We start from the raw sequence: 27534 nt of genomic DNA, 5'->3' as shown, positions 1-27534 counted from the left end.
CACCGGATGTTTTTGGAACTAGTGAACGTAACGCGCCAATGTATACTGAGATTTTTTTATATAAATATGAACTTTATCAAACAAAACATACATGTACTGTGTAACATGAAGTCCTATGAGTGTCATCTGATGAAGATCATCAAAGGCTAATGATACATTTTTTTCTCTATTTGTGCTTTTTGTGACTCCTCTCTTTGGCTGGAAAAATGGCTGAATTTGTCTGTGAGTTGGTGGCGACCTAACATAATCATTTGTGGCGCTTTTTCTGTAAAGCCTATTTGAAATTGAACACTGTGGTGGGATTAACAACAAGATTACCTTTAAAACAGTATAAGCTACATGTATGTTTGAGGAATTTTAATTATGAGATTTCTGTTGTTTCGAATTTGGCGCCCTGCACTTTCACTGGCTGTTGTCATATCATCCCGTTAACGGGATTGCAGCCCTAAGAAGTTTTTAACCCTCCCTTTGTTACACGCATAGACATTTCCATATATCTGTGTTAGATGCATGTGTGACATAACTCCACCAGTCCTATTTATGATATCATTTAAACATTTAATCAAACAATTAGTATATTTGAGTTTAACCACAATATTTGTTGTATTATTTGTTCTGTCTTTTCTGGTGGATTAATCTGAATTTGCAACCAACTATATTTTCGAGATGATTTCGTTTTCAAATAACCGAAAGTGAGCGGTTGTAATCTGAATAAAGGGGAAAAGGCCATTCTTGAACATGGGGTAAGACATTCTTATTAATTTGCTAGAGAACCAGTTTGGATTTAAGTATAACTTTTGAATGACTGACGCCTTTAGTGAGAGGTCTAATGCTTTAATATTTAATCATTTCTGTCCCCCGAATTCATATTCATTATATGAATAGGCCCATGTGCACCTTGATGTTTGAGAAGGAGGCGGGAAGACCCAGTTCACCAGAAATCCATGATCCCCTTCGGACGCGGCCGTGCCTACTCCGAGGGAAGGGAGAAGCGGAGAACGTGGGCCCCCTACCCTACCCAGTCCTCAGAGAGATAGATACTCCCACCGTGCTTCATTGGTCTGTTTCGCTTGATGGCCCTCCGATCCGCACTTATTAGATGGCCCTCCGACCTGCAACCGTTTTCTACGGTTATATATATGTATTCCCTTTCTTGTAGTGTGTCTTATTGCCCGTTTTACTATCGTCCTGGGCTTATAGGTCGAGTCAATCCTTCATCAGATGAACCGCAACATGTCGGCTAAAGAGATTTAATTCATGAATGCTTTTGAAAGTTTTTAATATTGTGATAGTGAAGAGCAAAATTCCTCTCAAGAGAATTAACATTAGTTACACCAACTGGTAGGCTAATCACACAATTGTACAAAATGGTAAGAGAACTGGTGAAGGAAGTTACCCCTCTACATACACATTTTCACACCTACAGTATCCGGGCTATTAAACAAATCGTTGGATAGCAGATCGGCTCTCAGAACTCATTAACAGGCGTTACTGTGTGTGTTTTGATATTCTCTCTCTCTCTCGGGCACTTTTTCTGTCTTGGCCTATGAATGCTCGGCTATGAAAAGCCAACTGAAATGTACTCCTAAGGTGCTGACCGGTTGCACCCTCAATAACCACTGTTTATATTATTTGACCCCGCTGGTGATTTTTACATTTTTACATTGTGTTCAATTTCCAGCGAGACTATTCAAGCCGTCGACGCACTTATGGTTGAAGATGATGGGCGATCGGCAAATGCAGTCTGGAATATGCTGGCATCACAGCACAACATCAATATCGCTCTAATCACAGTCAGAAGACAGTTGAAGAAACTTGAGTGGACTTATGGAAAGGCTCTGTAAGACATATATATATCTTTATACCTTTATTTATGTATACCTCTATTTAACTAGGCAAGTCAGTTAAGAACAAATTCTTATTTACAATGACGGCCTACGCCGGCAAAACACAGATGACGCTGAACCAATTGTGCGCCACCCTATGGGACTCCCAATCACGGCCGATGTGATACAGCCTTGTGTTGAACCAGGGACTGTAGTGATGCCTCTTGCACTGAGATGCAGTGCCTTAGACTGCTGCGCAACTCGGGAACCATGACCAATATATACAGTTGTATATACACCTCAGCCAAATACATTAAACTCAGTTTTTCATAATTCCTGACATTTATTCATAGTAAAATTACCTGTCTTAGGTTAGTTAGTATCACCACTTTATTTTAAGAATGTGAAATGTCAGAACAATATTAGAGAGCTTTTATTTATTTCATCACATTCTCAGTGGATCAGAAGTTGACATACACTCAATTAGTATTTGATAGCATTGCCTTTAAATAGTTTAACTTGGGTCAAAAGCTTCGGGTAGCCTTCCACAACCTTTCCACAATACGTTGGGTGAATTTTGGCCCATTCTTCCTGACAGAGCTGGTGTAACTAAGTTCGGTTTGTAGGCCTCCTTGCTCGCACACGCTTTTCCAGTTCTGCCCAAAAATGTTCAATTTTGAGGTCAGGGCTTTGTGATGGCCACTCCAATACCTTGACTTTGTTGTCCTTAAGCTATTTTGCCACAACTATATGCTTGGGGTCATTGTCCATTTGAGGTATTTGTTAATTTGGAAGACCCATTTGTGACCAAACTGATGTCTGGAGTGTTGCTTCAATATATCAACATAATTTTCCTACCTCATGAAGCTATCTATTTTGTGAAGTGCACCAGTCCATCCTGCAGCAAAGCACCCCCACAACATGATGCTGCCACCCCAGTGCTTCACAGTTGGGATGGTGTTCTTCGGCTTGCAAGCCTCCCCCTTTTTCCTCCAAACATAACGATGCTCATGTTGGCCAAACAGTTCTGTTTTTGTTTCATCAGACCAGAGGAATTTTATCCAAAAAGTATAAACTTTTGTTATTGACCAAATACTTATTTTCCACCATAATTTGCAAATAAATTCATTAAAAATCCTACAATGTGATTTGGAGGTGGAGTATTCTAATCACTCATTTAAACCTATAAATTCCGTCAACAGGTAGATGGATGGCTACTTTTGTATTCAAATGTATTGAATGAATGTATTAATTACAGTCATTTACCATATTTTGGAGATGATTTTGTTTTCAAATAACCGAAAGTGAGCGGTTGGAAAAGGCCATTCTTAAACATTGGGGGAGACAATCAGCCCTTTTCTTTTTGTCTGGCTTGCCAATTCCAAATAAAATTTAATATTTGTTGCTCATATTACATTTACATTACATTTAAGTCAGGTCGCTCTCCGCCTGACTCTTCACTTATTTTAGTTAAACTCTCTTCACAGACCGTGATTATTTGAGACCAAAACGAATTGTAGAGTTGAGTTCCTCTGTCCAGTGTCTGTGTTCTTTTGCCCATCTTAAACTTGTCTTTTTATTGGTCAGTCTGAGATAGGGCTTTTTCTTTGCAAATCTGCCTAGTAGGCCGGAGTCGCCTCTTCACTGTTGACATTGAGACTGGTGTTTTGCGGGTACTATTTAATGAAGCTGCCAGTTGAGGACTTGTGAGGCGTCTGTTTCTCAAACTGCACACTCTAATGTACATGTCCTCTTGCTCAGTTGTGCACCAGGGCCTCCCACTCCTCTTTCTATTCTGGTTATAGCCAGTTTGTGCTGTTCTGTGAAGGGAGTAGTACTCAGCGTTGTACCAGATCTTCAGTTTCTTGGCAATTTCTCACATGGAATAGCCTTCATTTCTCAGAACAAGAATAGACTGACGAGTTTCAGAAGAAAGTTATTTGTTTCTGGCCTTTTTGAGCCTGTAATTGAACCCACAAATGCTGATGCTCCAGATACACAACTAGTCTAAAGAAGGCCAGTTTTATTGCTTCTTTAATCAGCACAACAGTTTTCAGCTTTGCTAACATAATTGCCAAAGGGTTTTCTAATGATCAATTAGCCTTTTTAAAATGATAAATTAGCTAACACAATGTGCCATTGGAACACAGGAGGGATGGTTGCCGTTAATGGGCCTCTGTACACCTATGTAGATATTCCATAGAAAATCTGCCGTTTCCAGCTACAATAGTCATTTGCAACATTAACAATGCCTACACTGTATTTCTGATCAATTTGATGTTATTTTAATTGACAATCATTTTTGCTTTTCATTCAAAATCAAGGACATTTCTAAGTGACCCCAAACTTTCGAACGCTGGTGTGTTATGTTGGGAAAAAGTCAGTTATAAATTCTTCTGTCCTAGTTAAAAACAAGTTATGATCCAGTAGGCTTTGATTAAATTACCAATGTCCTCACCCACGTGGAAATTATGTAAGAGTAATATATATTCTAATTATGTGATAGTTCGACCGAGAGAATGACATAAGTAAGTAATCAAGACGACTAGCTTAATTAAACCTTCACCATGTATATCTCACTAGGTCAGGGTATTTAAGCCTCCATATATCCACTAATATATCCATGACATTCATCATTTCCTTAAGTGCAGGAGGGTGATTAGTTTGTAGTGTGTTTTCCTTTACGGTCTATAGAGGTATTTAAACAGTATTATAATCTCCCACCATAATAATACAGTCTTGTGTTGCTTGTAGGGTTGATAAATTAGTATATATATTTTCAAAGGAGCGTGGATCATCATTATTTGGACCGTATAGGTTAATAAGTCATATCTGTTTATGATCCAATAACATATTTAAAATCATCCAACTACCTTGAGGATCTGCTTGGACAATTTACACATTTGGATCAAATTTACTATCAATTAATATCATCACACCTTTTGAATTTCTTTGCCCATGGGAGAAGTATATTTCGCCCTCCCCAGTTCTTTTTCCACAAAACTTCATCTAAAACTGTTGAAGGAGTTTCCTGTAAACAATAGATATTATATTCCTTCTCTTTTAGCCAGGTAAATACTGATAGTCTTTTCTTATTATCTGCTAAGCCATTACAATTATAACTAGATATACTTATTTCACCAATTACAATCATGCGACAAGTTTCATTTCTATTTATCATAATATATGTTTGTAAACGTACCACTATAAAGTAACATGACGATTGAGTGTCTATATGGCTGTACCATGATATTTGCATTGCCACCTCAAATTGGTCCCCACTGTTCTACCCTCTAAAACCCCTCCTCATCCCGAGTTGGGTTGTCACCCCAATGACCGGAAGATCAACCCCAACCCCCTGGATCCCATGGCTCCCGAGAGACCAGTTGAGGAGGCAGAACAGTTTGGAGAAGGTTTGAGCAGAGACCTTCAAAAAGAGCACACAGTGCCACCCACAGAACAGAAGCAGATCAACCCCAACCCCCTGGATCCCATGGCTCCCGAGAGACCAGGAGACCTTCAAAAAGAGCACACAGTGCCACCCACAGAACAGAAGCAGATCAACCCCAACCCCCTGGATCCCATGGCTCCCGAGAGACCAGGAGACCTTCAAAAAGAGCACACAGTGCCACCCACAGAACAGAAGCAGATCAACCCTAACCCCCTGGATCCCATGGCTCCCGAGAGACCAGGAGACCTTCAAAAAGAAAGAGGTCAGAGCACAGGGTAGGGCAGTGTGCACACAGTGCCACCCACAGAACAGAAGCAGATCAACCCTAGGGTTAGAGGCAACCCCTGGATCCCATGGCTCCCGAGAGACCAGGAGACCTTCAAAAAGGGCACACAGTGCCACCCACAGAACAGAAGCAGATCAACCCCAACCCCCTGGATCCCATGGCTCCCGAGAGACCAGGAGACCTTCAAAAAGAGCACACAGTGCCACCCACAGAACAGAAGCAGATCACAACCCCTGGATCCCATGGCTCCCGAGAGACCAGGAGACCTTCAAAAAGGGCACACAGTGCCACCCACAGAACAGAAGCAGATCAACCCCAACCCCCTGGATCCCATGGCTCCCGAGAGACCAGGAGACCTTCAAAAGGAGCACACAGTGCCACCCACAGAACAGAAGCAGATCAACCCCAACCCCCTGGATCCCATGGCTCCCGAGAGACCAGGAGACCTTCAAAAGGAGCACACAGTGCCACCCACAGAACAGAAGCAGATCAACCCCAACCCCCTGGATCCCATGGCTCCCGAGAGACCAGGAGACCTTCAAAAGGAGCACACAGTGCCACCCACAGAACAGAAGCAGATCAACCCCAACCCCCTGGATCCCATGGCTCCCGAGAGACCAGGAGACCTTCAAAAGGAGCACACAGTGCCACCCACAGAACAGAAGCAGATCAACCCCAACCCCCTGGATCCCATGGCTCCCGAGAGACCAGGAGACCTTCAAAAGGAGCACACAGTGCCACCCACAGAACAGAAGCAGATCAACCCCAACCCCCTGGATCCCATGGCTCCCGAGAGACCAGGAGACCTTCAAAAAGGGCACACAGTGCCACCCACAGAACAGAAGCAGATCAACCCCAACCCCCTGGATCCCATGGCTCCCGAGAGACCAGGAGACCTTCAAAAAGAGCACACAGTGCCACCCACAGAACAGAAGCAGATCAACCGCCGAAAGCATTTCCAACGCCCTCACCTTGATTTGTATTTTAATATACATATTCAAAAATATATACTTATAAAATCCTGCTTATCTAAATTTCCATAATTAGCCATTAATATTTGTAGTAATGTAGGCAGTTTATTCAAAGGATTGTTACCTCTTACTAGTATTGCCATTACAAAAATAAAATTTTGGCAAGCAATTATTATTTTAGGAAACAATTATTGTGATTCATCCTGTATTGTCCCTAACATCTTTCATTCCCTCGCAACAGTTGTGGGATACACACACACACACACACACACACACACACACACACACACACACACACACACACACACACACACACACACACACACACACACACACACACACACACACACACACACACACACACACACACACACACTCACACACATACATACACTCATAAACACTCAACCCCTTTCCCCCACGAACAACCATATACTCAGATTCTCAACAGTTGCACCATCCCAGAGCCCAACCTAAGAAAGGCTTTGACAATTAACGATTGTCACGTCCCGTGAAACACTCACACGCGGCCCCCCACATGTGGGTTAGAGTGTTGGACTAGTAACCGAATGGTTGCAAGATCAAATCCCCGAGCTGACAAGGTAAAAATCTGTAGTTCTGCCCCTGAACACGGCAGTTAACCCACTGTTCTTAGGCCGTCATTGAAAATAAGAATTTGTTTGTAACTGACTTGACTCGTTAAATAAAGGTAAAATAAAAATAAATTGTGACCATATTCCCAAGCATCTCTGTGCAGTCAGACCTTTGATGATTTTGTGCCACCAGGGTCAAATCAAATCAAATTGATATGTCAAAGTGCTGTACAGAAACCCAGCCTAAAACCCCAAACGGCAAGCAATGCAGGTGTAGGAAAAACTCCCTAGAAAGGCCAAAACCTAGGAAGAAACCTAGAGAGGAACCAGGGCTATGTGGGGTGGCCAGTCCTCTTCTGGCTGTGCCGGGTGGAGATTATAACAGATCATGGCCAAGATGTTCAAATGTTCATAAATGACCAGCATGGTCGAATAATAACAAGGCAGAACAGTTGAAACTGGAGCAGCAGCACAGTCAGGTGGACTGGGGACAGCAAGGAGTCATCATGTCAGGTCGTCCTGGGGCACGGTCCTTGGGCTCAGGTCCTCCAGAGAGAGAGAAAGAAAGAGAGAATTAGAGAGAGCATATGTGGGGTGGCCAGTCCTCTTCTGGCTGTGCCGGGTGGAGATTATAACAGAACATGGCCAAGATGTTCAAATGTTCATAAATGACCAGCATGGTCAAATAATAGTAAGGCAGAACAGTTGAAACTGGAGCAGCAGCATGGCCAGGTGGACTGGGGACAGCAAAGAGTCATCATGTGAGGTAGTCCTGGGGCATGGTCCTAGGGCTCAGGTCACGATAATATGCTCTCTAAATGTCCAAGTGTGAACCCCCTCCCCATGGGTTACTGCAGCTAGTGTTGCCAGTACTGCCACTGCCTGGGTGGGTGTACCCCACTGGAATCCCCACCGGCTAGATACAAGGTTGTCAAGGTTCTCATTAGCAGCTTTGAGAATTTACTTGAATATTATGCTCTCCCATGAGGGGGGAGAGCATTGGTCCTACAAAGGTTTGGCTTTGTAGGACCTACCCTGCCAGACAGGCTCAGAATCTTGAGAGGGCTTTGGCTTTGTAGGACCAACCCTGCCAGACAGGCTCAAAATCTTGAGAGGGCTTTGGCGTTGTAGGACCAACCCTGCCAGGTAGGATCAGAATCTTGAGAGGGCTTTGGCTTTGTAGGACCAACCCTGCCAGACAGGCTCAGAATCTTGAGAGGGCTTTGGCTTTGTAGGACCAACCCTGCCAGGTAGGCTCAGAATCTTGAGAGGGCTTTGGCTTTGTAGGACCAACCCTGCCAGGTAGGCTCAGAATCTTGAGAGGGCTTTGGCTTTGTAGGACCAACCCTGCCAGGTAGGCTCAGAATCTTGAGAGGGCTTTGGCTTTGTAGGACCAACCCTGCCAGACAGGCTCAGAATCTTGAGAGGGCTTTGTCTTTGTAGGACCAACCCTGCCAGACAGGCTCAGAATCTTGAGAGGGCTTTGGCTTTGTAGGACCAACCCTGCCAGACAGGCTCAGAATCTTTAGGGGGCGGTGTTGCTTTGTAGGACCAACCCTGCCAGACAGGCTCAGAATCTTTAGGGGGCGGTGTTGCTTTGTAGGACCAACCCCGCCAGACAGGCTCAGAATCTTGAGGGGGCGGTGTTGCTTTGCAGGACCAACCCTGCCAGACAGGCTCAGAATCTTTAGGGGGCGGTGTTGCTTTGCAGGACCAACCCTGCCAGACAGGCTCAGAATCTTTAGGGGGCGGTGTTGCTTTAGCAGGTCTTTCACCACATTCATCTTTCTGAATTGGCTGCGTATCGGCTACTTACAGTAGGCCCATAAAACAGATAAGGACTTCTCCTTCATGTATGGGTCTCTCTGGTGGGTGTCTAGGGTATAGGGTTGGGGACCATTCCATCATGATAGGGCAGTAAATAAATACATATTAATAATTTATTTTAAAATGTATATCCCATATCTGCACACAATTGAATGCTCTCTCTTTTAACCCCTGCTCACAAACACACATGGGCCCTGGGATTTGAAACCTGCATAGTTTTTCAGTCACTTAACTCCACACTTTTCCAAACACAAAAACACACACCCCACCTTCGATCACAACACATACTCGCGTACTGTGCCTTCTATGTACCTCTGTGTTTTATCTCTACCATGTTAATTATTTTTGTGTTCGTTATTTATATTTGATGATGTATTATTTCACTAATTACCCTTTCTTCTAATACTGTCTTATCAATTTATGAAATACTGTAAATGGAAACTCTAAAACGAATTATTTTCTAACATTCCCTATCTAAAATGGTATATTGTAGTTATAGTGTATTTCTTTAACAATTGTTGTATTTGATTGCTTTTCCATATATATGTAGATTTTTTTACGATCTCTAACATATCTAGTAGTGTGTGTTTCATTATTCAAATCTATGGGAACATTGTAATATTTAGAATAGCCATGGAGTAGTCTTTGTGTCTCTGAGCATTTGGTTATCAATAAAAGGTTAATCGACAACGAGAGCTACACTTTTCCTTCGGGAACTGATCCTTCATGCCTATTTTCGTGCCAGCAAGTCTTTTACCGAGGTTTTATTTAAAGATCAGTCTCCTCTCTGTCTGAACCAGTCTACACATTCGAGTTGGATTTCATTGACAGCTTCACGTGGGATCTGAAGCGCTGTAAGGAGGAACTCCCTAACTACAGATTCAGGAAATTATTTCGCTTGGATACCAGTAAGTACCAGATTTTCTCTCATAGATCTAGTCTGTATGTCAAGTAAGGCTTCTCTCAGAACGGTGTTCTCCTTTTCAAGTTCATTAACATCGGTTTCAATCTTATTGACGGTCCCTTTTAGCTTGTTTGAATCTTTCTCCAATGTCGCAGCTTTTTCGTCACTCATCTTGAGGCTCGCCTTCAACTCCTTTATATCCTTACTGACTAATTCAAGTATGCCCAGTTTGTCATTTATTGATTTTAACAGATCGGTTTCGACCTTTATCATTCTCGGTGGTGATTTTTTAAAATTGTCTGTAGAAAAGTCCTGTTTTTGTTTCTGCATTAGTTCCCCTGTTTTACTCTCCGTCATGTTTGGATGTTACTTGTTTTCTTAATATGTGTTGATATATTTCTCTAGTCTCATGATTTGTTTTGTATTGTTATCCAGATTGAAGGTTATAACCAACCAGTTTGTGAAGTGCTAATATTTAGTCTAACTTACCGCTATTAAATATTACGTTTTTATCTTGAGGTGATCTACACTGCTGTTGGCGGCTCTGGCGGCTCTGGAAGATCCTGGCTGACCGGTGGCTCTGGCGGCTCCTTGCAGACTGGCAGCTCTGGTGGCTCCCTGCAGACTGGCGGCTCTGGCGGCTCCCTGCACACTGGCGCCTCTGGCGGCTCATGACAGACGGGAGACTCTAGCTGCTCTGGACAGACGGGAGACTCTAGCAGCTCTGGACAGGCGGGAGACTCTAGCAGCTCTGGACAGACGGGCAGCTCGGTCGGTGCTGGGCAGACGGGCAGCTCAGGCAGCGCCGGACAGGCGGGAGACTCCGGCTGAGCTGGAGAGGAGGAAGGCTCTGGCAGCGCTGTACAGACGAGGCGCACTGTAGGCCTGGTGCGTGGTGCCTGCACTGGTGGTACTGGGCCGAGGACACGCACCTCAGGGCGAGTGCGGGGATCTTCCACCGGAGGGCTGATGCTCGGAGGTGGTACTGGATAGACCGGACCGTGCAGGCGCACTGGGCAGGCTCGAGCACCGAGCCTGCCCAACCTTACCTGGTTGAATGCTCCCGGTCGCCCTGCCAGTGCGGCGAGGTGGAATAGCCCACACTGGGCTGTGCAGGTGAACCGGGGACACCATGCGCAAGGCTGGTGCCATGTATACCGGCCCAAGGAGACGCACTGGAGACCAGATCCGTAGAGCCGGCATCATGGCACCTGGCACGATGCCCACTCTAGCCCGGCCAATCCGAGGAGCTGGTATGTACCGCACCGGGCTATGCACCCGCACTGGGGACACCGTGCGCTCCACAGCATAACACGGTGCCTGCCCGGTCTCACTCGCCCTCCGGTAAACACAGTTGGAGCAGGGCTCCTACCTGGCTTCCCCACACTGCCTGTGTGCCTCCCCCAATAAACTTTTGAGGCTGACTCTCAGGCTTCCATTCGTGCCGCCGTGCTGCCTCCTCATGCCAGCGCCTCTACGCCTTTTTCCGCCTCCAGCTCTTCTTTGGGGTGGCGATATTCTCCTGGCTGTGCCCAGGGTCCTTTCCCGTCTCCAGGATCTCCTCCCAAGTACATTTTTCCAAATAGTTCTGCCTCTATTGCTGTTGCTGCTTTTCACCACGCCGCTTGGTCCTGTTATGGTGGGTGGTTCTGTAACGGCTTTCTTCCTGGGAAGGAGAGGAGGACCAAAACGCAGCGTGGTTATAGTTCATGGTTCTTAAATAAGAGACACTTAACATGAACTAACTACAAAACAATAAACGTGAAAACCGAAACAGTCCTAATTGGTGCAGAAAACACAAAGACAGGAAACAACCACCCACAAAACCCAACACAAAACAGGCTACCTAAATATGGTTCCCAATCAGAGACAATGACGAACACCTGCCTCTGATTGAGAACCATATCAGGCCAAACATAGAAATAGACAAATCAGACACACAACATAGAATGCTCATGTCCTGACCAACACTAAAACAAGGAAAACACACAAGAACTATGGTCAGAACGTGACAGCTGTTCAGTCCGCCATCTAGCCTGCTCCCTTTTGAAAACATACTGTAGATGTCCAAAAAAAGTGGTGTCTTGGCACAACTTACCCTGTGTATGGGCAGGGGTGGAGTCTCTAGTGGTGTACGGGTTGACACTTGACACCTCTGACATCTGATTGGCCACCCCAAAATTGTATTCGCTACTGGCAGTATGATGCTGATTGACATCTCATTTCATCCCTTGTTGAAAGAAGATTTATGACGTTCTGTGGCGCATTTTTTAAATCGAGGATGAGGAAGAGAGAATATTAACTTTAGTTGTGAGATACAGAAGAATAAGAAGAACATACAGAAGAAGAAGAGAGAATATTTCCACAGCTCCATAAGCTCTTTTCATGATTGGCGAAAGCATCATCAAGTGAGTTTTAAGGTTTAGCATCGGGTTTAGGTTTCCTGAATAACTTTTACGAAAGTTGAGTCGCTGTGTAAGTTAATGTTAGACCTTTGGCTCCATTATTAACTAACAGGCAGTTCACTTTTTTGGTCTCCTGCGGAAGGTTTCTAACTTTGTATCTGGCTCAAACGTTCATCTCAAGTGGCTTGCAGTTCAGAAAGAGCTGCATCCACAGCAGCAGCCCAGGGAACTACGGAGACTTACGGATGTAAGGTGGGCATGCAGATACATGGCATGCCGTAATCTGAGGGACAGGCTTCCAGCAGTTCTGAGAGTGCTACAGGATATCACACTTGAAAATAGTGGTGATAGATCAGTGGAGGCAAGGAGCATTCTTTCTCAGATAGATTTATATTTCATAGGACTTTAAGTTACCTTTTGTAAAGTGCTTGGTGATGCCAAATGTCTTTCTGACATGCTCCAATCAAGCTCTCTTGACCTAGCAAGGGCTGTGGATCTAGTGCGTGCCCTTACAGACACATTACAGGACTACAGAAGTGAGGGTTACAATGGAAAGAGGTTGAAGATATGGCAGAGCACTGCAAAATAAATGTACAAACAGTGTGTAAAAGAGCCTAAAACAAGCTTAAGATTTCACAACTTATTGATGATGAGCACTGTAATTACAGAAAATTTTGACTAAAGTGATGGTGAGAGCTTCCATAGAGCTATCTTTTATCAGGTGCTTGACAGTCTCACAGCTGAGCTGCAGAGAAGAAGAATTGCAAGATAATGCAAGGGGTCCAGTCTCTCAACCCAAAGAGGACAACATTCTTGAATGAGATGCCTCTGTTTGCCTTTGCTCAGACCTTTGAGTCAGATTTCAGAGGACCCCAAACATGAGGTTCATCAAACCAAGTGGCTTCTTGATAGGAGAAAACGGGAAGGGACAGACCGTCTACTCTCCTTGACTTTGTTGTGTTTCTAGAACCTTATAAAGAGGTCTTCCATGAGCTATTTCCACTTTGTAAGATTTCTGTTGTTACACCAGTAAGCAGTCCTTCTTGTGAGAGAAGCTTCTCAGCTTTGTAATGGATTAAAAGCCACTTTAGGACAACGATGGTTGATGACAGGTTAAGCCACCTCTGAATTCAGTGTTGAGTGAAGTAGGGCACGCTCCCTCAACATGGATGAGTTTGTGAAACACTTTGCCAGTTCTCACCAGAACCACATAATTATGCTGTTTTAAATCTACCTAGGATCATTTGTCACTTCGGTGGTCCCTCTGGTCATGATTAAAACATGCACTGTGTACTAGCTACTAGCTAGCTACACTGACATTCTAAAATGATACATCCAAAGGGTATCACGTCACACTGATTTAATTTGGTCTTGATTAGGCCAATTCCAAAATGTTCTTTGCTATTAGTTAACATAATATATATGAGCATAAATATGATACGTTTGTAATTTTGATGGGCACCAAAATTATTTTTATTTTTCAATTCCATTTCTGCTTGATTCCTGGTATGTCAAATTGCAGTGTGTTTTTTTGTTGTAAATAAACTATGCAATTTATGTAACACACAAATGTTATCTTATCTCCTTGGTGCTTGAGCTTTGTTTTCTGAAAATATTTTGGATGTTCAACACTTATAGATTCAGATTATATTCATGAAAACAAAGTGACCAAAGTCTCTTCAGTGTGTGTGTGTGTGTGTGTGTGTGTGTGTGTGTGTGTGTGTGTGTGTGTGTGCGTGTGCGTGTGTGTGCGTGCGATATTGAGCTGCAGTTCCGAGGTAGAGACATTGACTATTCATAGTATGTTAAAGCATTCTAGTGAAGTAACCCTTTTGGACCACACTGTCACATTGAATTCTAGTGAAGTAACCCTTTTGGACCACACTGTCACATTGAATTCTAGTGAAGTAACCCTTTTGGACCACACTGTCACATTGAATTCTAGTGAAGTAACCCTTTTGGACCACAGTGTCACATTGAATTCTAGTGAAGTAACCCTTTTGGACCACACTGTCACATTGAATTCTAGTGAAGTAACCCTTTTGGACCTCACTGTCACATTGAATTCTAGTGTAGTAACCCTTTTGGACCTCACTATCTGTCACATTGAATTCTAGTGAAGTAACCCTTTTGGACCACACTGTCACATTGAATTCTAGTGTAGTAACCCTTTTGGACCACACTGTCACATTGAATTCTAGTGAAGTAACCCTTTTGGACCACACTGTCACATTGAATTCTAGTGAAGTAACCCTTTTGGACCTCACTGTCACATTGAATTCTAGTGAAGTAACCCTTTTGGACCACACTGTCACATTGAATTATAGTGTAGTAACCCTTTTGGACCACACTGTCACGTTGAATTCTAGTGAAGTAACCCTTTTGGACCACACTGTCACATTGAATTCTAGTGAAGTAACCCTTTTGGACCACACTGTCACATTGAATTCTAGTGAAGTAACCCTTATGGACCACACTATCACATTTAATTCTAGTGAAGTAACCCTTTTGGACCACACTGTCACATTGAAGAACTCCTGGTTAAGTGAATTATCACTTCTACCTCTAATCAGCAATCATAGGATTCACTCATGCTCCTTAGATGCCACGTTAGGGTTACACACAACTTTTCTGTCATGGTCTAATGACCCCCTGAAGTAGCCTTGGCAACCCCATGTATAGAACTCTAGTTCCGCCATTCGGTATGGGGTAAGTTGAGCAAAGGGACAGGCTAAGTTGAGCCGGGTAAGTGGGTGATGTTGTCTTGTGACATGGAATGGGGTTGTAGATCAGCTTTAATATTGCAGATAGATTGTAGCTTCCATCTATGTAATTGTCTGCATCATTTCCAATCCCCCAAGCTGCCATCAAGGCAAATGGTGGCTACTTTGAAGACGCTAAAATATAAAATGTATTTTGATTTGTTTAACACTTTCTGGTGACTACATGATTCCATATGTGTTATTTCATAGTTTTGATGTCTTCACTAATATTCTACATTGTAGAAAATAAAGAAAGAAAAACCATTGAATGAGTAGGTGTGTCCAAACTTGACTGCTACTGTATGTATAGACATCTTTTAAAAATACGTGTTGCTTTATTATTACCCTCTAACCCTACCACCCCTCCCCTAATTGGATTAAACTAATGACAAACAACACATACTATATGCATTTTACAGACACAATCTATTTGACAATAGTTATCTTTTGTTTTTATTCCTATCCTATTGTAATGTCTATTGTAAATAATATATATATGCCTACATTCAGATGTAGATCTCTTTGTTCAATATCACTTACTCTTCCATTTTGCGACCAGTTGTTTGGGACAGGGAGGTTGTTTCAATGTGCCAATTTGTAGGCAAATTCTCTTTAGTTGAGGCCACTAAGTCCATAAAACAAGATTCTTGATATGTTTAGCAAGCTCAGACTCCGTGTCATCTTTCACACGGGTTCATGTTTGTTTTCTTCAGTGTCATTCAGTCAATGTATTTCATCCATTGTTGCTGCTCAAATGGACTTCTTCGCTTCTCTCACTTCCTTGGCTGCTCTCTCAAGAATGTCAAGGGGGGCTAGACCCCTGCTGGTTTTATGTTTGGCATACACGGGGCACGATGATTTCTGCTCTGTTACAATACAAATGCACTATCTTGAGTTCATATATATGCATTAATCATTGCAAAAATACTATACATGTTACGCATATTATGCATAAAACTGACAAAATGCCATCCTCATTTGTATGGGGTATGGTTTCCATTGGCTCAACTTACTCCATGAACATTGGCTCAACTAACCCAAATGCAAACATTTTGACTATATTAGCCAACACAGCTACAAGGATACACTTTAACTGCTAGGTTTAGGACCTCATACTTTAGCTTATGGGGACCCCAACTGATGTACAAAACAATATTAAAACTATCTACGTTTGTTTAGATGGTAGCCTCATGAAACCTAGAACACATTAATTTGACTTTGTGAAAATCTGCTTTTTTGGACCTCCATGAAATGATGACCTCTTCCTAAATATTTGGTTAAATTATAAATGCCGTGTATGGTGTCCTAGAAACAATGGGTGGCTCAACTAACCATTTGGCTTAATTTACCCTACTCTCCCCTATCGGCAAAACGTAGTAAAACATTTTGCAACAGAAAACCAAAAACAAGCAGTTCATATTGGACATGTTCAGGTAGTCCCTCCCCGTTTCAGTCTGTTTTCTTCCATTTGATGTCTTGTGACTACAACCTGTGAAAGTGTATCTGTTTGTGCTATGTGAACATGTACTGTAGTGCAGATCAGTGTTGCTATGTGACACCTGTGTCTCTCTCAGGTGGGCGAAGGGTGGTGTTCTCCTGGAGGGGGCGAGGGAGAGTGTGTTTGTGACCCCAGTAGACCACTCCTTTCACACCGAGCCGGTCTCCTGCTCTGTGTTCAACGCTGTGGGACACACCAACCTCAGCATCGTGGTCGATGTACACTGTGAGTCAGACTATTAGATGTTATTGTCCTCTGACGAGGAAATCATTTCCACAGCTCATACATTTGCATATCAAGACCAACAAACACATCACCTAGACTTGTCATTTACAGTTCCAAACCTCCATACACTTAAGACAGCAGATAAACATATAGAAGACTGAGACCGCACATTAATCTGTTGTTTGTTTATCTGCTTTCTTTTCTACTGTATCTGTCTGTCTGTCCGTCCATCTATCCCAGGGCATGCAGGGCACGTGACCCCCCCCCCCTCATTTGTAGAATTGCAGTAAATTAGCTTAAAAACAGCAACATTTTATCTCAGCCCCCGTGGTCCAACTCGTCCCAAACCATGCTGCCGAGTGGCAGTACCTGGTTCGAATCTAGGCTGCATAACATCTGGCTGTGATTGGGTGTCCCATAGGTTGGCGCACAATTAGCCCAGCGTTGTCCGGGTTTGGCCAGGGGTGGGCCGTCATTGTAAATAATTGAATTTGTTCTTAACTGACTTGCCTAGTTAAATAAAGGTTCAATAGATATACAAATCTCAATTGGGTTGAGATCGGGTGATTGTGGAAGCCAGGTCATCTGATGCAGCACTCCATCACTCTCCTTCTTGGTCGAATAGCCTGGAGGTGTGCTGGGTCATTGTCCTGTTGAAAAAACAAATGACAGTCCCACTAAGCCGAAACCAGATGGGATGGCGTATCGCTGCAGACAGTGTCACCAGCAAAGCACCCCCACACCATTACACCTCCTCCATGCTTCTCAGTAGGAACCACACAAATAAAATACATTTTATTGGTCACATACACGTGATTAGCAGATGTTATCATGGGTGTAGCGAAATGCTTTTGCTTCTAGCTTCGAACACCTACATGCGTAGATCATCTGTTCATCTACTCTGCGTCTCACAAAGATACGGCGGTTAGAACCAAAAATCACAAATTTGGACTCATCAGACCAAAGGACAGATTTCCACCAGTCTCCGCAAGTCTCTTCTTATTATTGGTGTAATTTAGTAGTGGTTTCTTTGCAGCAATTCGGCCTGATTCACGCAGTCTCCTCTGAACAGTTGATGTTGAGATGCGTCTGTTACTTGAACTCTGTGAAGCATTTATTTGGGCTACAATTTCTGAAGCTGGTAAATTTAATGTAGTGATGCACCGATATGACATTTGTGGCCGATACTGTTATCAGATATTACAATTTTTTGCTGCCTTTTAAGCATTCTAGTACAGTTAAATAGTTAACAGACACACATGGACGAAGCGGTCTAAGGCACTGCATCTCAGTGCAAGAGTCCCTGGTTCGAATCCAGGCTGTATCACATCAGGCTGTGATTGGGAGTCCCACAGAGCGGCGCAAAATTGGCCCAGCATCGTCCGGGCCATCATTGTAGATAAGAATTTGTTCTTAACCTTCTTGCCTAATTAAATAAAGGTTATACACACACACACACCACACTGACCAAAATGTTATTTTGTTGGCATTTACGTATGTCCCCATTACCAGTAAAACATAATCAAAACCTATTTCTTTCACTTACTTGCTGTGCTGTTTCGTTGTTCATTTGTTCAGTCGTTTCATTCTCAACAAGGATTTCTATTGAACGCCATTTGGGTCTTTGCGTGTCCAAAAAGATACACGTCAAATAACACTTGTCTCACGCACCTACAGTGCTGGTCATAAAAAAAACTAGCTAGCTCATGGATATAAACAATGTAGTTCTTCCTCAAAACATAGCATACCGACATAATCTGTTTCAGTAGCTAAAGTTAGCTAGCTAACTATCTAGCTAGGTGTCATCATCAAGAATAACCCTAATTTATAAGTCAGTTCTTATTTGATTAATGGTTGTCAGACCCATCTATGTGATACTAGCCACAATAATGATTAGCCACAATAGTGGACTTTGCGGTTAGCCTTCTATATAAATGTATGGCATAATTCTACTATTTGTATTAATTTGCATCACTGTCAATGCCATGCTTTTATTTTGTAGGCAACCCGCAAATTCCACTATTGTGCCTAATCCTTATTGTGTCTAGCTTCACAACACATAACCCAGTCCGGTCGAGCCTCACGAGCCAGATGAAGCTAGCTGTCTGCTTATAACGTTAGCTTTGGGCAACAGGGTTAAGTAGCTGGCTAGCTATTTATTTTCATGAACTAAAGTTCAATTTCAATAGGCGAACAACAAGTGGCAACCTAGCTAATACTTACAAGGATTCCTAAATCATTGCTAAGAATAATGAAAATGACTGCAGTTTTTACTGGTCATTGATTTCAGGCTGGCTAGGTACCAAGCTAAAGCTCGCTAACCCGGATGTTGCGGTCGAACAAATGATGCTTTATTGCCAACTCGGTATTGTAAACTCATCGTTCTTGGCTGGTATTTGCTTGTTTGCATACTTTTTTGTACAGCTTTGACAGTGCTACTGTATCTTTTTTGATACACAAAGAGCCAAACGGCATTCCATAGTATGTATATCATGAAGCTAATAGCAGTGACGCTACTACTGTCTATCTCTGGTAGGGCAACGTCGAGCACTTGAGCACTGGTACACATTACCAAGTGCACTAACATCACCCACGACAGAGAACGGTTGATTATCAAGGGCAATGAATTCCATTATCTTGGCTTTAATGGATTTCGCTATTGAGTTGTCTCACTGAAAATGTCTTACTCTTTCAAATGACTGCTTGACTGCTTGATCCACACAGCAGACATTGTGGCAGACAACATTTTACGTGGCATCATTACATCCTGTACCTATATTATATAGGTATGCACGGTAGCTTTGACATCGCCGTTAAACTAGACATCGGGCCGATACCGATGTTGGCATTTTTAGCTAATGTCGTCCGATTCCGATATGTTCACCGATATATCGTGCATCTGGGTAACTCTGGGTCTTCCTATCCTGTGGCAGTCCTCATGAGAGCCAGTTTCATCAAAGCACTTGATGTTTTTTGCGACTGCGCACTTTAAGAAACTTTCAAAGTTCTTGAAATGTTCCATATTGACTGACCTTCTCTTAAAGTTATGATGGTCTGTCGTTTCTTTTTGCTTAATGGAGCTGTTCTTGCCATAATATGGACTTAGTCTTTTAGCAAATAGGGCTATCTTCTGTATACCCCCTTACCTTGTCATAACACAACTGATTGGCTCAAACACATTAAGAAGGAAAGAAATGTCACAAATAAACTCTTAACAAGGCACACCTGTTAATTGAAATGCATTCCGGGTGACTACTGTACCTCATGTAGCTGGTTGAGAGATTGCAAAGAGTGTGCAAAGCAGTCATTAAGGCAAAGGGTGGCTACTTTGAAGAATCTCAAATATATTTGGATTTGTTTAACACATTTCTTTGGTTACTTCATGATTCTATATGTGTTAATTCATAGTTTTGATGACTTCTCTATTATTCGGCAATGTAGAAAATAGTACAAATAAAGAAAAACCCTTGAATGAGTATGTGTGTCCAAACTTTTGACTGGTACTGTATATGTCTGCCTATATTTTATATTTATAGGCAAGTCAGTTAAAAACACATTCTATTATATATATACCTGTTTAACTACTGTATCTATCTGTCTGTCTGTCAGATGGTCCTATCCTGAAGGGGGCGCTCACACCGATTACAGTGGACATTGACTTTGACGCCAAACTCAATTGCAAGTGGGCCGGAAACCCTCCACTCACACTCACCTGGACCAAGAAGGGATCGAACATGGTGAAAACTGAGAAGCTATCCTCTGCTATAAATCCTGGGTTGGGGTCAAATCCATTTAAATGAATTCAATTCAGTAAATAATTCTAATTTTTCACAATGCTTGTCTAAGAGAAACAATTGGGAATTGGAATTTCACTTTACTTACACAATTGACTGAAATAAAATGGAATTGACCCCAGCACTGCTGCTATCCAGGACCCTGAAACCCCATATCGGGACCTCCATATCCATTCTACCAGTGCTTGACTTGGACTGAATGAGGTGCCAGATGTAACTCATTTTGGGTGCTGGTACTCTTTATATTTAGGTCCTGGTAATCATCACATTTAAGGTTAATATTGCCCACCGGCACAATTTAAATACCCTAAACCCATAAAAGCAGCACTACATTGAACCTTGTCCCACCTGCACTTCTTACTCTCCCCAAACCTAAATCTAACCCCCCCAAATCAACTAATGTTGAACTCCTAACCTATATCTCCCTTCCTCCCTCCCTTCCTTTACAACTCGTTTCCTTCTAATCTCTCTCCCGTACGTGTGTGCGTGCCTGTGTGTGTCCTTTTCAGGTCCTTAGTAACAATGAGGAGCTGGTCCTGAAGTCCGTGAGCCAGGCAGACGCGGGCCAGTATGTGTGTAAGGCTATCGTCCCCAGGATCGGAGTGAAAGAGACTGAGGTCTATCTTATAGTCAACGGTCAGTTAGAGTACAGCCGTGTATAGTGTATACACACACACACACACACACACACACAGACACACAGACACACAGACACACACAGTGTTACTTTTAACATTACTGCCCTTTCGATTCTGCTGTTATTACTTCTGGGCCCATATTCATAAAGTGTCTCAGAATAGGAGTGCTGATATAGGATTAGGTTCCCCTTGTCTACCACATATTTCCCCTCATTAGCACTTGTTTTGTCATGAGTGGAGTCTAAATAGCTGTATCTGTCTGTCTCACCCAGGCCCTCCCATCATCTCCAGCGAACCAGTGCAGTACGCAGTGAGAGGGGAGAGAGGAGAGGTCAAGTGCTATATCGCTAGCACCCCTCCACCCGATAAGATTGTAAGTGAAGTGAACTCTGTGAGATATCCTATGAAATATCTGTAACACTTCATAATAACTTTCATGTATATGCATTTATAAATGCTTATAAATGCTTTGTAAATTGTATAATTTCTTATTAATTGTAAGTCTGTGAAAAGAGCGAGTGAATGCATGAATAGTAGCTGTACTGACAACACGGGGTGTGAGAGGGGGATGATGTGAGAGTGAAGGGGAGAGTAAAATTCTGTACCTTTCAGTATTGATTATCCACTACACCAGCAGAGACATGACAGAAATCTGTGCTTTATTAAAAAAGTCTCCACTCCTGCCTTTTAGTGGTTACATCCCAAATGGCACCATATTCCCTTTATAGTGCACTACTTTTGCCCAGAGGTCTGAAAGTAGTGCACTATAAAGGGAATAGTGAGACATTTGTGACAGCCAGTGGGAGCTTGGAGCATATAGTGTGATACGACATTATAGTTTTAACTTAGAAAGAGGACCTATGAAATATGGCGCTGTGTACGTGTGAGAAAGGAAACATGGTGAATGGGAGGGAGGGAAGAGGAGGGGATAAGTTCAAATCTTTTATTTCTTTTTCTGCCTCCTCCAGTCTCTTTGCCTTTTTCATTTTGGGGGGTTTAAAGGTACATTAGTACAACATGTTTGATGTATTTATGCTTCATATTTAATAGTTTAACTACTTCAGCAGATTTACGGTAGAAAAATCTGCTAGATTCTTTATTGCTTGTGTACACCTGCTTCGGTGTGTGTGTGTCTGCATGCATGTGTCCTTGGGTGTGTTTGTGTTAAAGACACGGAACCCAATGTATTGTGTGTGTGTGTGTGTGTGTGTGTGTGTGTGTGTGTGTGTGTGTGTGTGTGTGTGGGTGTGGGTGTGGGTGTGGGTGGGGGGGTGTATGTATGGTTATATGAGTACTTATATGTTGTGTTTGAATATACAGTATGGCTGTATAAACAGATGTTCTATTCTCCATTGACTCACAGTTGTTATTGTTGTGCGTGCATGTGTGTTTGACTCCTCCCAGGTGTGGGCGTGGAAGGAGAACGTGTGGGAGAAGGAGAAGGGGACTCTGCTGGAGAGGTACACGGTGGAGCAGAGTAAACCTCACTCCCAGGGAGGGGCTGTCCTCTCCACCCTCACCATCAACAACGTCATGCAGTCTGACTTCCACTCTCCGTACAACTGCACCGCCTGGAACGCCTTCGGACCGGGGACTATGATCATCACCTTGGAGGAGAAAGGTACACCTTAAAGCAGGCTGGACTCATCCCCTGAAGAGGCGATCCCCGGGTCCATCACTTGCCCCTTTCCTCTCTGTTTCCAACACTAATCTCCCTCTCTCATTCATGTATGTATCTATCAATATCTAAATCAAATACATAAAGAGGAGGGAATTCCACTCCACATCCACACCTTAAAAAGTAAGTCACTTTGGATAAAAGTGTCTGCTAAATGGCATATATTAGCATTATATGGTGGTATAACCATGTGTCTCTGTCTGTCTCGTCTCTGTGTACAGAGATAGTTCCAGTGGGGATTATAGCCGGTGGAACAGTAGGATCCTCCATCCTGCTCCTGATCTTTCTGCTGGCTCTGGCCTTCTTCCTCTACCGCCAACGAAAAGGCAGTGAGTATTGTACCAATCAGCTACCACGCCCTCTGCATGCAGCATCTCTCTGTGTGTGCATGTCTGTGTGTCATTCATAGAGGACGTGTCGTGAAAATCACCTGATTCCCTTTATAGTGTACTATTTTTGTTCAGGGTGCCATTTGATACAGGCCATATGTCTGTCATTGAATAGGTGTGTTTTGTTGTATATGTTTGTGTGTGTGTGTGCATGCATGCGTACATGTTTGCGTTTGTGTTTGACAGCAGCCTCTGTCTTGTTTGGGTTCCAGGTCGACGTGGGGTCACTCTGGGGAAGCCAGACATCAAGGTGGAGACGGTCAACAAGGAGACACACAGTCTGGAGGAGGAGTCAGGGAGCATTTCCACGGCAACACGCATGGTCAAGACCATGTACTCTGTGAGTACCCCACAACACCCACCTCTATAATACAAACCAAACTTTATTTAAAGGGCAACTGTTTTGACAAAGGAGCGCGTCTCCTCAAAAAATACCATGTTGAAGGGAATTTAAAGTGCAGTCCTGAACCTTTCTTTACTTTTGCTGTTTATTTCAAGTGCATTTAGACTTTATAGTAAAACAAAACCATTAAGGATAAGGGGGACATGGATAGAGTGTTTATGTTATCTTTTACCTGAAGACTTCTCACAGGCTGAGGGTGTGTCCCAAATAGCACTCTATTCCCTGTGACAAAACAAGCAAGTATAGTGTAAAGAATCATTGTGCCATCTAACCGCTGTGAAATATCTTCTCCATAACCAAAACTATTATATTTCAGCTGGTTGAAACTACAAAACCGAAAGTAAAAGACTCAAAAACTCAACTTAAGAACGGGAAGCATAGAAATAGCACACATTGAACTGATCTACGGCTTCTTATTCTTGCTTTCAATGATAATGACAGATCTATAACTCACATTTCTATGTGAATTTGGTTGGGTCGCCCAAAAAGTGACCTATTGCAGCTTTAAGACAGAAAGTGTTATAGAAGCTATAAGGTGCTGAAGCATGTAACTGTTGTTTGAGAACAATCCACTGACTGAGTTCCCCCTTATGAGCTGCATAGCCCTGGCTATAACATTTTTAACTGTAGTCAACAAACATTTATCAAATAACATTTATATTGTTTTCATCATATGAAAAACCTGATATTCTGTTTTCCTCTTCCTTCCCTCCTTTCTCTCTCTCCCTGTGTGTGTTTTGTTGTTTGATGGTTTAGTTTCTGCCCTCTGTCTCCCTCTCTCCCTCCACTCAGCCATTCAAAGACCATATGGATCTGAAGCAGGACCTGCGCAGTGAGCTCGATACCCGCGAGGAGTACGAACTGAAGGTGAGCAACTCTCTCTCTCTGCCTACTCACTTCATACAACCTACCTCAAAACAACAAACAGCTGGGTGGCAGGGTAGCCTAGTGGTTAGAGCGTTGGACTAGTAACCGCAAGGTTGCAAGTTCAAACCCCTGAGCTGACGAGGTACAAATCTGTCGTTCCGCCCCTGAACAGGCAGTTAACCCACTGTTCCTAGGCCGTCATTGAATATAAGAATTTGTTCTTAACAAATTGCCTAGTTAAATAAAGGTCAAATAAAAATAAATCTCATTCAGTGCCTTCAGAAAGTATTCACACCCTTTGAGGTTTTCTACATTTTGTGACAGCCTGAATTTAAAATAGTCACTGTCGAAAGGTTTACAAATGAATACAAAATGAAACGCTGAAATATCTTGAGTCAATAAGTATGATTCAACCCCTTTGTTGTGTGCCTAAATAGGAAAAAATGCTAACAAGTCACATAATAAGTTGCATGGTCTCACTCTGTGTACAATAATAGTGTTTAACATGAATTTTTAATGACTACCTCATCTCCTCACACATGCAATTACCTGCAATGTCCCTTAGTTGAGCAGTGAATTTCAAACACAGATTCAATCAGACCAGGGAGGTTTTCCAACTTAATGTCCTAAATACAAAGTGTTATGTTTGGGGCAAATCCAACACAACATATCACTGAGTACCACTCTTCATATTTTCAAGCATGGTGTTGGCTAGATCATGTTATGTGTATGCTTATCATCAGCAAGGACTAGGGTGTTTTTTTAGGATAAAAAGAAATGGAATAGAGCTAAACACAGGCAAAATCCTAAAGGAAAACCTGCTTCAGTCTGCTTTCCAACAGACACTGGGAGACAAATTCACCTTTCAGCAGGACAATAACCTAAAACACAAGGCCAAATATACTAGTTACAGTTTTGATTTAAATCGGATTGAAAATCTATGGCAAGACTAGAAAATGTCTAGCAATGATCCACAATGACTACCTCACCTCAAATATGCTCACATCTCAAATGTAAACACTCATGTAAGCTTGAAAAAAGCTCACTATCGCCTTACCTCTATCCTTAGGACAGTAGAATGCACAATTAACACACAACATATCAAACATGACTAGCTCACACCTTAAATAATGCTCAAACCTCACATTTTAACCCATGTAAAAATCTCACTATTTCCTCATCATCTCTATTCTTAGGATCCAACGAACGGCTACTACAATGTCCGCGCGACCACCCACGACGATGCCAGGCCGTCGTCCCACTCTATGATGTACCAGGGAGAGTTCCGGAACTCCAACCTTCTGGGGGGAGCTACAGGGGCTAACTCCAGTGGACCACCAGGGAGCCCCGGTGGGGCGGTGGTGGCAGGAGGGGTCCCGGGGAATCCGGGGTCACGGGCAGGGTGCTACGACCCCCGACCTCCATCCAGGATGTCTCATACTAGCTACGCCCAGTTCAACACCTTCACTAGGGCTGGGCAGAGCCAAGCCCCGCCCAACATCACCCATCCCTCCCATCCCACTTCACAGACCAGCGAATTCCCCGGTGACTGCGGCCTATTGGACAGCAACACTCAGCTCACCTATGACAACTACGGCTACCCCGCCAAGTATCCCACCTATCGGATGGGCTTTGCCCCGCCCCCGGAAGTAGAGCCAGCCTATGAGATGTACCCGACTGGACAAGGGGTGGGACCAGGGCCAGTCAAAGGATTAGGTCCTGGTCCAGAAACTCTGCTTGAGAAGTATGGTACCTCCACCCGCTTCTCCTACTCCTCTCCTCCTGGTACGGACTACAATCAGAGACACACGCAGAGGATGCAGACACACGTGTGATTGATGTATTGTGTAGTACACAGTGGTTTTCATACACACAGATACGTGCATACAGTGCATTCGGAAAGTATTCAGAACCCTTGACTTTTTCCACATTTTGTTATGGTACAGCCTTATTCTAAAATTGAATAAATCATTTTTTCCCTCAATATTTTACACACAATACCCCATAATGAAAAAACAGGTTTTTAAACATTTTTGCACATTTATAAAAAACTGAAATATCACATTTACATAAGTATTCAGAACGTGACGCTTGGCATTCAATCCAAGCGTCACAGCATTCAATCTTGGTTTCATCAGACCAGAAAATCTTGTTTCTCATGGTCTGAGAGTCCTTTGGATGCCTTTTGACAAACTCCAAGCAGGCTGTCATGTGCCTTTTACTGAGGAGTGGCTTCCGTATGGCCACGCTACCATAAAGGCCTGATTGGTGTAGGTCTGCAGAGATGGATGTTCTTCTGGAAGGTCCTCCCACCTCCACAGAGGAACTATGGAGCTCTATTAGAGTGACCCCTTGACCCCGGGTTCTTGGTCATCTCCCTGACCAAGGCCCTTCTCCCCGATTGCTCCGTTTGCCGGGTGGCCAGCTCTAGGAAGAGTCTTGGTGGTTCCAAACTTCTTCCATTTAATAATGATGGAGGCCTCTGTCTTCTTGGGGACCTTCAATGCTGCAGAAATGTTTTGGTACCCTTCTCCAGATCTGTGTCCCGACACAAACATGTCTCGGTCTGTACGGATATGCACTGTCAACTGTGGGACCTTATATAGACAGGTGTGTGACTTTCAAAATCATGTCTAATCAATTGAATTTACCACAAGTGGAGTTTAGACACATCTCAAGGATTATCAATGGAAACAGGATGCACCTGAGCTCAGTTTTGAGTCTCATAGCAAAGGGTCTGAATACGTATGTAAATGAGGTAATTTTGTTTTTTATTCGTAATACATTTTCAAAAATGTATAGAAACCTGTTTTCGCTATGTTATTATGGGGTATTATGTATAGATTGATGAGAAATAAATCATTGTAATCCATGTTAGAATACGGCTGTAACGTAACAACATTTTTGAAAATTGAATGGGTCTGAATACTTTCCGAATGTACTGTATACACCTAAAAACAAACGTACTTGTGTGAGTGAAGCAGAAAGATACACTCACCCGGGGAGAACGACTGTCC

General features: G+C 43.0%; 1 protein-coding gene across 2 annotated transcripts in view; it reads left to right on the top strand.

The window, feature by feature from the left end:
- LOC124041629 (kin of IRRE-like protein 1) overlaps window positions 1–26522 on the top strand; it is a 114979-nt gene extending 88457 nt beyond the window's left edge. Inside the window, exons 7-15 of one of the 2 annotated variants that reach the window (XM_046359427.1) lie at window positions 16600–16748; window positions 20358–20485; window positions 21052–21178; window positions 21453–21553; window positions 22585–22801; window positions 23080–23187; window positions 23460–23587; window positions 24407–24517; window positions 25714–26522. In XM_046359427.1, coding sequence (XP_046215383.1) covers window positions 16600–16748; window positions 20358–20485; window positions 21052–21178; window positions 21453–21553; window positions 22585–22801; window positions 23080–23187; window positions 23460–23587; window positions 24407–24517; window positions 25714–26352 — 1708 coding nt within the window. In that variant the 3' untranslated portion in view covers window positions 26353–26522. The remainder of the gene's footprint in view (window positions 1–16599; window positions 16749–20357; window positions 20486–21051; window positions 21179–21452; window positions 21554–22584; window positions 22802–23079; window positions 23188–23459; window positions 23588–24406; window positions 24518–25713) is intronic. The other variant, XM_046359428.1, reaches the window with a different exon arrangement.
- The last annotated feature ends 1012 nt before the right edge of the window (window positions 26523–27534 follow it).

Source organism: Oncorhynchus gorbuscha, linkage group LG08 (genome assembly GCF_021184085.1).
Source record: "Oncorhynchus gorbuscha isolate QuinsamMale2020 ecotype Even-year linkage group LG08, OgorEven_v1.0, whole genome shotgun sequence".
In the NCBI taxonomy this organism is placed as follows: Eukaryota; Metazoa; Chordata; class Actinopteri; order Salmoniformes; family Salmonidae; genus Oncorhynchus; species Oncorhynchus gorbuscha.
The sequence above is the reverse complement of the archived record's forward strand: the minus strand, read 5'-3'. Positions and strand labels throughout refer to the sequence as shown.